The sequence below is a fragment of the Perna viridis genome, chromosome 3 (genome assembly GCF_037379345.1).
Source record: "Perna viridis isolate PV_CMFRI_1.1 ecotype Kerala chromosome 3, ASM3737934v1, whole genome shotgun sequence".
NCBI lineage: Eukaryota > Metazoa > Mollusca > Bivalvia > Mytilida > Mytilidae > Perna > Perna viridis.
In genome coordinates, this window is record NC_142447.1 from 58,294,272 (window position 1) to 58,309,950 (window position 15,679).

General features: G+C 31.6%; 1 protein-coding gene across 7 annotated transcripts; it reads right to left on the reverse strand.

Moving 5' to 3' along the window:
- Positions 1-565: 565 nt before the first annotated feature.
- Positions 566-12,509, reverse strand: LOC148623092 (methyltransferase-like protein 25B). Of its 7 annotated transcripts, none has more exons than XR_015920766.1 (11): positions 12,309-12,506; positions 10,535-10,565; positions 8,257-8,372; positions 6,772-7,108; positions 5,537-5,697; positions 3,865-3,898; positions 2,993-3,324; positions 2,392-2,522; positions 2,031-2,163; positions 1,483-1,749; positions 566-1,169 (listed from the first exon to the last, which is right to left on the reverse strand). XR_015920766.1 is itself a non-coding variant. In XM_088573614.1 (11 exons), exons 2-11 carry the CDS (start codon positions 10,366-10,368, stop codon positions 1,093-1,095), a joined length of 1,623 nt encoding a protein of 540 aa, XP_088429740.1. In that variant the 5' UTR covers positions 10,369-10,565; positions 12,299-12,509; the 3' UTR covers positions 566-1,092. The 7 variants fall into 7 exon arrangements, 5 of the variants coding, with proteins under 5 accessions (XP_088429740.1, XP_088429738.1, XP_088429741.1 ...); XR_015920765.1 differs by having other exon boundaries at positions 1,406-1,749; XM_088573614.1 differs by having other exon boundaries at positions 1,562-1,749; positions 10,255-10,565; positions 12,299-12,509.
- Between the last annotated feature and the right edge of the window lie 3,170 nt (positions 12,510-15,679).

The following is a 15,679-nucleotide window of genomic DNA, read 5'->3' on the forward strand; positions in this document are numbered from 1 at the left end:
TTTGGTTCAAATTGGTCAAGTAGTTTCATAGAAGAGTTGAAAAATTGTTAACGACGATGACGGACCCCAAATGATGGCAATAGCTCACATGGCCTTCAGCAATACGTACTTGTGCATGATATATCACAGTGTTGGTGTACGGGAGAGGGAGTTCTAAGTTACAATACGTACTTGTGCATGATATATCACAGTGTTGATGTATGGGATGGGAGTTCCATGTTACAGTACCTGTGCATGATCGATGTTATTTAGCTATTACATAGGAAGGCCATGAAATTGTATAACTGCCACCCAAGAATACTAAATTTTCTGAGAACAACTATGTACTAATACGAGAAAAGGCCTTTTTATCATGGTCCATCAGGTTTCGTGCTATTTCTATATTACTTCTATCTTTATTAATGCAAACATAAGATAAGGCAAAAAATCACAGAACAATAGAACAATTAATGGGGAAATTATTTTGTTTTTATATACTTTGTTCCATTTCTGTCCATTTTGCTGTTTTCTCTCTCTTTTGGCACTTTTTCCAGGAAATAATACCTGTATAGTGTGCAGATTCAAGTAATATCTAATATTTTTATGCCCTACAAGTTCTTTTATTTACCAGTACATGAAATTATGTGACATTTCTAGACAACCAAAACTTCTGGAAATCAAATATGATTATGTACACATGATTGACCTTCTTTAATACTCAGTCTACTAGATTTATTACCATGTTAGTGTTATTTTTTATTAGCTCTTATTGCACATAAGTGTATCTGAGACAGAAATGTTCCCATGTATTCTCTTATTGTACACAAGTGTATCTGGGACAGAAACGTTCCCATCTGTTCTTTCCTTAAACAAAACAGTTCCAAGATTCTTCAAGGTCAAATATAATTAATAGAAGTGAAATACATGCCCCTCTGTCTGTGTGCATTCACAGGGTCACCATCAATTGAATTTTATCAATACTTGCCACCATGAATCAAATTTAATTTTATTTTTTGTGCATTCCCATCTTCTATTCCATAAACTTTGAATTAAACCAAAATATTTCAGAGATTAGTTGATGATTGGTAACAAAAATAATCCTCATTTCACAAATCATTTTATTGCTACTAATGCAAAATTTCTGGGTGATAAAGCAGGGTCAAAAACTGGAATAAGGCTACTGGAAATACCTAAAAAGAAAAATATTCAGTTTACCAAATTTAAAAGTGAGCTATCACATATAGAATTCTTTTAATATTTTGTTTACATAATACCACTAGATGATTTATTTGTGTTTTATTAGTTACAAGGTAACAATATAAAATTTTCTTTTTTTGTACAAAATGTACCCCAATATTAACACCCTGACATTCCCTTGATACATTTTTATAATAACTAAGACTCTTGTTCAATAACTTATGCTTACCTTGTTCATGAAGATCTAACATTCTGTCCAGTAAAATAAGTTTCCACCACAGAGGCAAGATACAGCCTAATGCTTACCTTGCTCATGAAGATATAACATTCTGCCAAGTAAAATAACAGTTTCCACCACAAGGACAAGATACAGCCTAATGCATACCTTGCTCATGAAGATATAACATTCTGTCCAGTAAAATAACAGTTTCCACTACAGGGGCAACAGACAGCCTAATAGTATAGAATCCTACTACATCCTTCCAAGCAGATAACTTATCTTCTACAGTTTTCAGATAATCGTCATCAATATTGCAATCTAATTCGAGCTTTGCAAGAGCTTTTTCCATATACCTGCAATCATAGGTGTTCTATATTAATTATAGGGATATCTTTGGTGTGGTCTTAACATGTCTATGATAAACACAATGCCAATCATTATACTATAGTAAGGTACTCTGAAGTTCATTTGCATCCAGCTGATGCACAACTTTCCATAATCATCTTCACAGTGTATTGTAAATGTTGTGGCAACACAATGAGGGAATGTTACGTAGAACGTTTTGTAACTGGAACATGTAATACAACAACTGCATGAAGACATAAATGATTAAAATTGTTTATAATCAACTAACCTTCTAAAGTCCATCTGCTCAGCTTTTTTAATTGTTAATTTTCTAGATCCAACTTGAAATTCTGGCTGGATGTGTAGAATTATTTCTTGTAACATTGCTCTGTAGCAATGTAGCTTCAAGTTTGGTGGATTATCTGAAGAATCAAAACACCTCATTAGATAATTACATTTTGTACACTGATTAAACTTTTTGAACAGGTCAAGCATTTAAGAACAACCAATGAAGCAGGTTACTTGTAATATGAGCAACCAAATAAAATACTGTACATGTACTTCATTTACTGAAATTAAAAGTATTATGCTAATAAAAGAAACAGATAAAAAAATTTCATGAAATGAAGGTAAAAAGTTACAATAATGACCTATTAGTCTTTGTCTATATACATCAGCTGAGTGACAGGCCATTTCTCTTGCTTCATAACTTAATTCACTATTGCATAAACTGGAGACATAATCACTCATAGGATAGCCTACATCTCTTCTACTCACATTGCTAAAAGAAAATAAAATATCTTTCAGTTTATATCTAAGAATACATCATCAAGCATATATTTTATTCTGTGTATCTTAAGAAGGTTATAGATATATTGAAACAAAACAAAAATTTCCTAATCAGAAATGTAGCATTCAAAAAGGAATTCATTAATACGAATAGAATGTGCATGAAAATGATTTCATTGCCACAGAAACATGTTACATTTTATTGTTGGTAGCTAAAAAGATGTATTTAGCTTGTATTTATGTGTTATTGTACTTATGTATTTAGCTTAGATTTTACTATTGTTAAAATATTACCTATCCTGAGTTGTCATTATAATATTACCTATCCTGAGTTGTCATTATAATATTATCTATCCTAAGTTGTCATTATAATATTACCTATCCTGAGTTGTCATTATAATTTTACATATCCCGCATTGTCATTATAATATTACCTATCCTAAAATGTCATTACACTATTACCTATCCTGAGTTGTCATTTTCATGTAACAGCATCCAACAGAAACAACACTATGAATTTCAGGACACCTTGCAAATACTCGTAATATTGTTGGTGATAGATCACCACAAGCATGCAATCCAGTCAAAACAAGTCCATATGTTTTAGAGATATCTGACTTATCCGTAATGCTTCCATTAGTCTGAGTAGTCCTGTTGATGACTTGCAAGAACTCTTCAGGTGAGGTATCAGGCTGTATCATACAAGTCACATGACTAGGTAGTGGTGTTTCATTTTCTTTACTTACTGCACTCTCTATTACAGAACCCGTCTTCTGATTCTCATTCAACTTCCTCTAAATGTATATATGACATTAGTGGTACACAGTGACATTATTTATCTGCAGAACTCTGCAATCAAATGCAACTGTTTATGAAAATTATATATTGAATACAAATTTGATTTTGTTAGTACTAAGCAAACTAGTACAAAATGTACATTAAAATACAACAGCCAAGGGATAAAAAGAAGTATCAATTATTTCAGAATTTCTTCTTTGGTCAGTAGCTAAAATGTCCGAGACCCTAATGGAAGGAAACCGACAAACTTAGTGAACTACCAGTCCACATTGGGTAGGTAACTGATAAACTTAGTGATATATACCAGTCCCTAATGGAAGGAAACCGACAAACTTAGTGAACTACCAGTCCACATTGGGTAGGTAACTGATACACTTAGTGATACATACCAATCCCTAACGGAAGGAAACTGACTTAACTTAGTGAACTACCAGTCCACATTGGATAGGTAACTATATTAAACACTGCATTCTACCAGAAAGTTTTCTGTTCTATACATACGTATCAAAAACACAGTCATAAAGATGTACTCTTACCTTTAGATGAGATCTAATTGTGTATGACATGTCCCTGAAACAAGAGGAAATAATCGAATTGTGACACGTTTAACTATCTCTTGTTGTGTTGAGAGAAGACCTGTAGTTCATCTCTGGGGAGGTTGAAGATGAATTACATTTTTTGCTAAAATGTGAAAAATACTCCAAAGTTAGAAGTCAATTTATGTCCAAATTATCAAATATCCTCAAAAAAGATATTAATTCAATTAATTACTATACACTGAAACAATGTATATTCAGTGATTCATATACTATACTATAGATTATTACTAATTTTTAGATATTATTTTTTCTATCAGAAAAAATTTTATTTCATAACAGATATCTCTTCTCATAACATTTGATTAATACTCTATTTACATGTATATGGCTACTATATATGTTACTCTTTTATATATCAATTATATGGGCCTTTGCCAATTATTGTAATTGTGTTTGTGCCAATAAAGAATATTATTATATATCATTATTATTTATGGACTTTTAATGTTGTTATTATTGTGATCTTTAATATGACTTTTATCTGTGAGTGTGTATAATATTCTTTTATATACAGGTAATCAGACTTGTTTTCAGAATTTTAACCTATGAGAACAGCTCACTTGTTGATACCCACACTCCCCTCACTAAGGAACCATATTAGAAACCCCAGAGGTCATTCAGATGGAAAACACAGTGGCATCATGTGATAAAGACAGTGTAAAAATTTCATCAATTTTAATTCAGTGGTTTAAGAGGAGCTGGGTATTAGAAGATGGTACCCTTTGGTTGATAAATAACAGTCCAGGTTTTGCATCAGGAAATCCCAACATTCATTCTGATGGAAAAACAAAATAAGATGTGCACAATGGCATCATGTGATAAGGATGTGTGAAAGTTTCATCAAATTCCATCTAGCGGTATGAGATGACTTGCAGATTAGAAGTAGGAATTGACTAACATACATACAGACAGACAGGATGATCACTAGGTACCTCAAACTTTTATACCCACTTTGGAAAAGTGTTATTAAATCAGATGTTTGCTTTTGATATTCACACAGACTTCCTTACTTGATCAAAATGGATTTTTTAAAATGTATCTTTTGATGAATGCTGTTTGTTGGTTTTTCCTTTTATATAACAATCTTTGTAAGCAGTACTTCCAGTTTCTGATAAATGTACTGGTAAGATTGATTGATTGATTGTTGGGGTTTAACGCCCGAGCAGCAATATTTCACCTATATTCAGGCGATGAACATGAAATAATGATATGAAAAAAGGAATGGGACACAAGGGTAACAGGGTCGACAAATTTTCATTGCCACTAGAAAAAAAGAGGGATCGGTAGGGTCGGGCAATTTGGCCTCCTGTCGCAGAGCGCAAATGTTCTTACTCCTATCGAATACCACAGCAGGGTTCTTTAACATGCGAGGAACGTGGCATCTATCCCGACACGGTGCACCACTATGGTAACAAAAAGATTGTAGTATTAACCATGTGTGGCACAATTAAGGCTCCTGTTTTTTTTTAACATGGCTTAACTAGAAGTTATTTGGTATTAACTGCAAACAATTTCACACCATTAGTGAAATCCAAATGACATAGAATTATCTTTTCGTTCATGTGACAACCAAACTGAAGGGTTATCAATTGCATGAATATTTACTTACATGTCAAATTTCTGGGCCTTCGGGGCATGACATCCAGAGGCTTCTACTGTTGTTACCTTGAGGTTATGTCCAAAAGACAGTAACCTAGATAAATGTCCTTGACCTGCACCAACATCAACAACATGCTTTCCTTCACATGTCTGGCAAACAGTGTTTATTAACTAGAATAAATCAAAGTGCTGTTAGCACTGAATGTTTTTGAATCTAGTGAAAATTGTGGCATGAACAAACTTTCAAAGATTACATGGATTAAAATAAAACTATAATCATACATCCATATTATTTAGAACTGGTTTTTTTTCCTAATATGTAGAAACTGAACGTCAAACTCTGCTATTGATTTCTGAAGTATAAACTGTGCTCAATAGTTAACATTATCTAATTTCACACACATTGACAAAATTTGTTCCATTTCGCCTTTTCCCTAAATTTTTAAACCTGTTAAACACTTAATTTGCATTTACATTCAAAAGCTTTTTTTTAAGTGAAAATTTATCCTCAAATAAAATCAAATGCAGCTTAAGAAAATAATTTCCTTAAAGACTATAAGAAATTCCAAAACTAGACACATTTTATCGATTTAAAGTTTCCTTGGTTAAAATCACTACTCTTCACTTCCTGTTTATTAATCATAAATTATTAATGATAGGATGAAGATTTTGACTGATAAGTTTGTTAAATGGAACATGCTTAACACATTTAATGTGTCTTGACACATGACTGCAAGAACTAAATTCTCTAAATAAATTTTAAATTCAAATCATTAAAAAATGCAATCAACAGATTTTTCCCAAATTTGCTCCAATTATAGATCTTTACATACTTTGACATATATATTTCTTTAAATTTACATTAATCATCATCTACTATTGTTTTGTTAACAACAGGCAAAAACAGGGAAAATGGTCAAAATGACACCTCCTGGGGCCATAATTCCAAAAAGGGTCAGCAGATTTTTTGCATCAAAAATATAAATATAGAAATACTGAACATTTTATCAACTTACAATTATCATCAATCTACTTTCATTTTCTAAATAATTGGCAAAAACTGATAAAAATGTCAAAAATGACCCTTTCAAGGGCCATAACTCTGTACAGTGGTTCCAGAGGAGAAGATTTTTAAAGAAAAGTTAATGACAGACAACAGACCACGACTTTGATGACAATTGGACACCAAGTGATGACACTGTGTTCATGCCCTTTTAGGCCAGGTAAGCTAAAAAAAAGTCTTACTTTTCCCAATTGCAAAATTTCATGCTGTTTCTTAGGTTTGACATGTTTTCGATAGCACGAGTTTAGTGGCCGATACTGTCCATCACAGATATTGTCTTTGGATCTTTCTGGATCAGAACTTTCTAATTCTACAGGCAATGAAGAACACTTCAATACTTGGCCATCAAGAGAGGGACTGCTTCTTTTATCTAATGGTAATGTTTCATTGTATGCAGTCTTTCCATGAGCCTTACTGAGTTTTTTAAAATTGATATTATCAGTTTTGACTGGTGTTCTTGATAAGGAATATATCTGTGTACAAGCCCTAAAGCTCAGCAAACTTAAAGGAAGAACTTGCCTAAAAGAATAAAAAAGTAATCTACAGCTGTACAATATACAATGTAAATCGTATGTATTATAATCTACAATTGTACAAGATACAATGTAAATTGTATGTATTATATCTACAGTTGTACAAGATACAATGTAAATCAGCATTATCCATTATTGCTTACTACAAAATGTATAAACCTGTGTCACATTGACTCAAGCAATGCAATTTCCATGACTTATTACGTAAAATATTGGGATTGAAGTTCAACTAAACATATTTCAATGTTCAGTTTAAAAAGTTTGAAGTGAACATTGACTAAATTCAGGCTCAGGCATGAACATTAACTGATTGCTTCAAACTGTGATTCAGTACATTTATTGAATGTTTCAAATTTCATGTTTTAAATGTTTTAAACTATCAAGTTAAGAATGAAAATTATCTACTTTTTTCATAAGACTTGATAGTTGTCTACCTAATATCATCTACCTTAGAAAGTCTGAAACATGAACATATGTTTATAGTCAAGGAAGAGTAAATTGAATCAGAACTGGTGGCTAGAAAAAATGAATTTACTAGAACTTGTAATGTGGAAAATTTTTTATATACAGCCATAGTCAAACGTTCTAAAATGAAGCAAAATAAAAAAAATGTTCTGAATGCCAACCTATCAAATGGGATCAAAAAAAATCATCTTTGTAGACCAAGAATATTTCTAGACCCTTGATTCAGATTCATATTTAGGACGAGACAAAAATTCTTGCAAATTAAAAACAAACAAACAAAAAATAAACAGACAAAACAAACTCCTAAAAAAAACCCTCTCAAACAAACAAGCACAGGAAAGTGATGTAGCTTCAATGTGACAATAATGAATCCCACAATAAATCATACAAAATGCACCCACATAAAGCTTCTGTCAAAATATCAGGTGGCTGTGAGAAAACTGTAATGAAAAAGTTGTGGATGGATGAACAGATGGATACCATGATAACTATATACTTCCAGCAAATAAGAATGGGGAACAACAGGGAAGTGGAATTGGGCAAAATTGGAGGAAAATAATCAGCAAAAAAACAAAAAACAAAACTGAAACAGTAAAAAATGAATGTTAACACATAAAAATCAAAGCCCTGCACAAAGCAGAGAGTATGAAAAACATATATCACATGTACCTCTGGTGTTGTAGAGAATTGGTCAGAAGGTCTGAAATTCCTTCAGTATCCATAGCTGAAATAGCTTTTCTCCATTGTGGGTTCAATGATTTCCAATGATCCTTTGTAAAAAAATTCTGAAAAATGGTTAATAAAAATATTTTGAAAGAGTGTTTCAGAGAAACTTTAGTAATATGAAGATACAACTAAAATAAATATAGTCAAAGTCCTGATAAAGGTTATCTATACAAGTTTACCCTATGACATAAATTCACTGATAGTCTAATTTCAGTCTGACATAAAGTGATATGCTGGGCAAATACTAATCAAACTATGTAGCCTTTATAGTTTCACAAAAGTGTAGCGACAATAACCAAGTACCGGTACATGTAATTCCTATGCAGCTTTTATAGTTTCACAAAAATGTAACGAAAATATGCAAGTACCAGTACATGTAGTTCCCAAATGCTAAAGCCTGAGGGTGGTACATGTAGTTCCCAAATGCTAAAGCCTGAAGGTGGTACATGTAGTTCCCAAATGCTAAAGCCTGAGGGTGGTACATGTAGTTCCCAAATGCTAAAGCCTGAGGGTGGTACAAATGCTGGTAGGCATATTAAACTTGACTTACAGGCCAGTAACTTAAATAAAAGATTCTGCACAAAGATTACAGTCAATACTGCTTTTGTGCAATAATATTGGATAACTCAGCCTGGAGTCATCCTAGGTCCTAGTACAATGTATAACATTCAATTTAAGATAAGAAACTGACGAACGTGTACAAAAAATGTATCTATGGAAAGTCCTATCTACTGTAGATTACAATTATGTCCTCTTACAGGCTACACCTGCCTCATTTGTGTATATATGGCTTGATGTGTCACCTCTACTGTCAATAGTACCTTCACATACAAGTATACTGCAAAAATTTATCCATTATATTTGTTCAAAGAAATATGCATTTTGTTTCTTTTGAAGTCTTCCAGTAAATTTCTTGCACTGTGTTGGTTTTTTATTGCACAATTTATTGCTTTGTGATATCAAGTTCAAGATCAAATTCAAAATTTCCAACAAATTATATATAAATGAAGCATGTTTTATGCTGGATTTTTGTTGCATTGATCTAATTTTTGTTGATTTTGGATGTTTGTCCACTTTTTCCAGGTTGTCTGCTGTGCATGCAGCATGATACTTGATTGGAAATGAATGATTTTGGCCTAACATCAATAGTGTTTGATAATGTTTGTCAATGTACTTGAAGGTGTGTTTACACATATTGAAGACCTTCTGGTCATCTCTGTAAGTATATACTATTTATTATAGTTTATATGATGGTTAATCTTATACATTGTAGAGGACTTTAAGAAAAAGACAAATCATAAACATTTAATCAGTGTAATCCACATCCTATATTCCTGTATCAGATCACTTCACCCTAGTAATATGTTCCCCACCCTCCAAGTATGTTGGCCCTGGGTCCATTCTCCCTTAGAGTCAGTTCGCCCTATACATGTATATTTTAAAAAAAAAATTTTTATTTGGTAAAATTGAAGAAAAGAAAATGAAGACAACATTGAAAATGGTTACACAATTTCGAAGGACATCTGGTGCCAATGAATTATAAATTCTTCATAAATTTTAAATCATTATAAATATATGTTATTAGCTTAAGATAAATTACAATTTTTGCAAAAAATTAAACAAATCATGAAGTTATTTTATATTCAATTATTCATTCTCTTGACACGCAACATGAATTTACGCATACAGAAGAACTGACATGTCTTGGAGATATATTTTACACTGTGTTCATATAAACAACCTATTAAAATGACAGTCATCTACTATGATCGGTAATTAACCAGTAGTTCTTGAAAACAGTCACATGTGTAGGTTTGGTATTTTCTTAGAATTTATTTATACTGTATACACAATAGACTATCAATTTTTTAAGATAAAACTATTTCATCATAGTGTCACATAAATGTATATGATTGAAAGTCTAAGTCATTAGGGCCTCACCATAAAGTGTTGCAGTTGCCCTTTAGGGTTCACTGTCTGTCCTCTGTCCATTACAAACTGGTATATGGACTGTGACTTTTTTGTCTTTTGATGTAGGCTTTTGATATTTATCATGATGGCAGATCATCTAATGATGATGTGTTGCTTACCATGGATAGTAACCGATGACCTTGAACTTTGACCTTAAGGTATATATGGCATAAAAGCCATAGCGGGGCCCACACAGATGGATTCCATCTCAATGATATCTAGTTACGTTAAATAATATGTGCTCACTTACAGTATTCAGCTGATTTTCGTGATTACCATAGCTTAAGCAAAAAAAAAAAAAAAGAGAATATATATACATTTCCTGCTACCATACCTGCCCTAGTTTTTGTGCCTACCCTAAACATTTTATGGTCATATTGGCTCAAGCACTGTTAAAGTTTTAATAGCTTCCCCATTAACTCAATGTAGAAAGTTTTTGAAAAATGAAATAAATTTCCCTTCCTACCTACATACCCTTGTTTTTTCCCTGCTGATAGGTGGAAACAGGACTGTTATTCTGTTTTCTTAATAGATACATTGTAACTGCACAATATTACTTCAAATAAAACAACAAAAATATACATATATCTCTTTCTTGCTGCCACGGTCATGAACAGACAACATATTCTTACTTAAATCATATACTTTATATGGCATACACTATATGTGATATGGTTCATAGGAGTAACAGATTAGGGGCAAAAAAGTAATATGCTATGGTTGTATTATCAACTTGTTTCTGTATACTTATGGCAAGAAAAAGCATCAATATCCAGTTTGTACAAACATTTTCAGGAGCTGAAAAACAGCACAATGGCAGCTTCATTTGCGTATACTTATATATATGTGATTGTGAACCAAACCAGTCTCGGAAAATATTTGCTAGTTTTGATAAATAAATACAAATCGAATCATAGCTTTTCCAAGATAGGTTTGGTCATAAAAATCTGCAGTATGGCGCCCAGACGTTTACGAATATTATGTTATCAATATTACCCATAATTCTCGGATCATAAAAAATTGCGAAACAAAAACAAAACGAAAATAATAAATAAAAGAAAGAATCGAAATGAAACAATTTAATAAAAGGAATCAAATCGTAATAAAAACATAATTAAACGATACAAATCGAAACAGAATGAAGCGAAACTTAATTGAATAAAAGAAATCCTTTAAGACGTATCACAAATTCTAAGAACCATAATGTTTACCAGTGCCGGACAATTCAACCCACAGACATTTTGGACCATGACAACCGATAATTCCTTATGAATGCTGGTCATTACGGACAATAGACATATCAAACCATGGACATATATCATTACTGACCATATTTGAAGGTTATAATATATTAAATCATGGCTGACAAAAATAATCAAAGCTGTTTTTAATTAATGTTTCTTCAGGAGCATTAAAAGGTTTCACCTTCATCACATTAGGGCAAACAGACCTGGAATCCTATTATTCCTAACCTTCAACTACAAAATGGGACATAGTTTACCTTACTTGGCATTTTTTAAAGCCATTTTCAGAAAAATAGGGAAACTTTCCAAGAAATTATTCAAGCATCTGGTAAATTCCAACGCCTAATAGAAGTATTGACAAAGGCAATCATTCAGAGGACTCGAAATTAGTGATACAATTTGTTTAAAAATCCTGATCTCAATGCTAATGTAGTCATAAAAGTACTGTAAGAAAATTACATTCGGCTGTTACAAGTACCCTGAGTGGATTACAGCACCTAGTGATAATTTGTGCCATAGGCCAGAAATGGAGGATTGAGGGAAACATCCTTTTTTCGGAAGTTATTTTATATTTAAGTCAAAACAATATCTTACTTGGCTACGTTTGTGTTTGCTACTTTGTACACAGCATGTAGCAGTTTGATAACTGGGGCGTGTGTACAGTGATTATTCAAGATCGCCAGACACACCCCTCTCTCTCCATTTTCAAGGAGGAGAGACAAGCCCCAGTGGTCTGATGTAATTTGTAAAAGAAAAAAAACCAAACTTACAGACACATACGCATCAACGATGTCTCTGTAGAAATTTAGGAAATTGACTGCATTTTGTATGAATTTTTGCAATTGCTCGACATCACCAGATGTTGAAGTACATGAAAATTCCATTTTAACAGATAATAAGTGGTGATCGAGACTTCTATAAATGTAATCGAGTTGAGGAAATAGACGAGTTGTTCCGATAGATGCCTAATTACACTTCCGGTTTTCGGGACTCCTCAGATAGGGCTTTACAAAAAGCAACAAGAGGCGCCCGGACAGGTCAAAGCGTTTGAGTCATGGGAATATAAAACTTGAAATGTTTACTGTTATTAAAATAAAAAAAAAGTGGTTAATTTTGAGGTTAGTACTTGTGACCTAGTACATGTAAAAACAAGGATCGTTTTTATAGAGGATGAAAAATCCTTAAACAGTTAACTGGTAATTAATACGAATTAGAAGCACTGAAAGCTTAACCTGAGCATATAACCCAATAACCTCAATTGTCATTCGCCTCGTCGATGACATATATAATAGTAAAGTCTATTTTCGTTTTAGTAAAGAGCTTGTATGTAAAGTGTTCATTTTTTTAAAATGCGAAGTTCAGAAGCTGTTGGTGTAGATAAATGCATTGTGCAGTAACTCAGAGAGCGCAATTCAAGTTTTTTAAATTACAAAATGAAAGGACTTGAATATTTTTCAACATCTCCTTATGTACATAGTCTGAAACTCACACTTAAATTGTTAATTTTTGAGTTCACTGGCAAATTTTGTAAATAGTTGGCACAGAGAAAAGTGACAGTATCTTCACATGTTGAAGTTAGTCAGAAGATTGTAAAGGTAGAAGTATTTGTTTCTTTCATCCTGCGATGACACACATCATAACTTATAATAAATCGTTTAAATATTTGAAATATTAATAGATACTGTAGCATTTTTTGTTTGTGTGTATATTTCACAGAGTTTCTCCATACGTAATCTTTTTGAATTATAGCAGTAGTAAACCTATACTACTATCACACTGTCCAAAGAGATAGTTGAAAACCATAAATCCGTTCTGTCTTCTTTTGGTCTCTACTAAATACGATGATTGTAATCTTCCTTTGATGTACTGGAATCCAAAACTCACCAAGAATCCATACAACCAATGCTTCATAGATGGAACTGCAAAATGTACTACCAAGCCTCTTTCGAAACTATTTACTTCTATACTTAACAGCTGTCAAAGATGGTCTTCAGTCTTACCACAGCACTTGTTACTCCCTTAGTGGTATCAATTCAATGTCGATCTTGAACAATCGAAAAGTATCTCATATCTTTTATTAGATATCTCATAAAACATATGATACATTATAAAATATATAAAATATCTTAAAAACTTTATGAGTTACATGTATCTAATATAAGATATCTTGTATAATTTTGTTAATAAGTTATCCCATTAACGTTTTTGATCTTATTTATTTTTTAGAGATATCTTATTAAAAAAGTTCATATCTCATAATTTTGATGAGACATTATGCAATATATTTCATTAAATTGTTTTTAATGCGATAGCTTATGAAATATATATAATATATCTCATAAAATATATAAGGTATCTTATATCATTTTTTAGATATCTTCTATTTTCATAAGATATATATTATATAATGTACAGTTTATAAGATGTGTTATTAAATATATGAGATATCTCATATTTTTTTTTTACTAAGATATCCAATAAAGTACATAATATATCTTATAGAATTTTGTTTATAAGTTATCTTACAAAGTTAATGAAATATACTATATACTTTATGAGATATATTTTATATTTTATAATATATCTCATTAAATACAATTTAATAAAGTATATTAAACTATCACATAAACTTTATATGATATTTTATAAAAAGATATCTTATAAAGTATACCAGTTATTTTATAAACTTGTTTTAATAATATATCTGATATATTTTATAAAATATCTTAAAAAGTTTATGTGATAGCTAAATATACTTTATGAGATATATTTTATTAAATTATTTTTAATGAGATATATTATAAAATATAAAATATATCTAATAGAGTATATGATATATCGCATTAACTTTATAAGATAACTTATAAACAAAATTCTAGACGATACATTATGTACTTTATGAGATATCGTATAAACTTTATTGGATATCTTAGTATACTTATGAAAAAAAATATGTACGCCATGACGCACAGTCACAGTCACATTATATTACATTGATTAGTTAGATGATAGACGATTTTTTTTTATCCCATTAAAAAGCATGTTACGTCTGAAATAAAATTATAACCCTTTATTATAAAAAAACACGTTTACCTAAGAAATATTATATGAGTATATTACCACCTTAAAACATCATATGTATGTGATATGTACACGAACAATTCGCTCAATTCTTTTACTTGCCAAATTGCTAGTCATTTTACTTAAGCATTTAAACGGAATCTTTTTCGTTCGTTGCTTGTGATAAGGATTTAAGGTGACATTGAGTGATTGCATTTATTCATCCTCTCTTATCCACCGTCAGCCCTATTTCACACTAATTTTTATTGAAGAAGTAGGCAAAATGTGATACGAGTATCATATGAAGAATCAATGAAAAAATAATAAATCACAAAATTACCGTACACTAATCCGATTAAAATAGATACACCACCGGGGCAGCTGGTACCGCAATGGTCAATTTCAAACTAAATGATGGGTTAAATCTAGGTTTTACAGCGCGCTAATCCCCCTCTATCATTGCGGCGTGAATATACAAGTGGTGATTAAATAGCATTTATATTGCCTCATAATCGGTAAATCAGCGGCCACACCAGCACAATGAAAAATACTGAGTATTTTTCAACCAAGGTCTGATATCTAAAAAAAAAGAATTTGGTAAGACCTTTTGAGACTCATTTCCTCATATCCCTGAAATATATTGTGAAGTTTTTTTATGGCATGATGCATAAAAATACCAGCCTTAATTTCTCCAGTCTGGAATCAAGGATTATATATGGTACTAACATTTAGTAAAGTCCCTGTTGAAACGAGTTGATACAAAAACTGATGTATAATTTACTAAAATATACTTAACTTATAACTTAAAACTGGATGTCTATAAAGAATGCACCAATCGGTCTTCATTACAAAAAAAAAGGTTTTTTTTGTTTACACAGATTTCTGTTCTCCAGGATATCGACATAGTCCTGTCTAATTTTTCTCCTGTCTGAACAGAGATGTAAATACGCCATGAATATTAAATAATCAAGTTTTATTAAATCAAATTAAAATTATTATCCGGAGCAGACTTTTATTGATAGATGGCCTGTAATGAAACAATAACACACTGATTATAACACAAAATAAAAGTACTTCTGGTCATAGTGTGT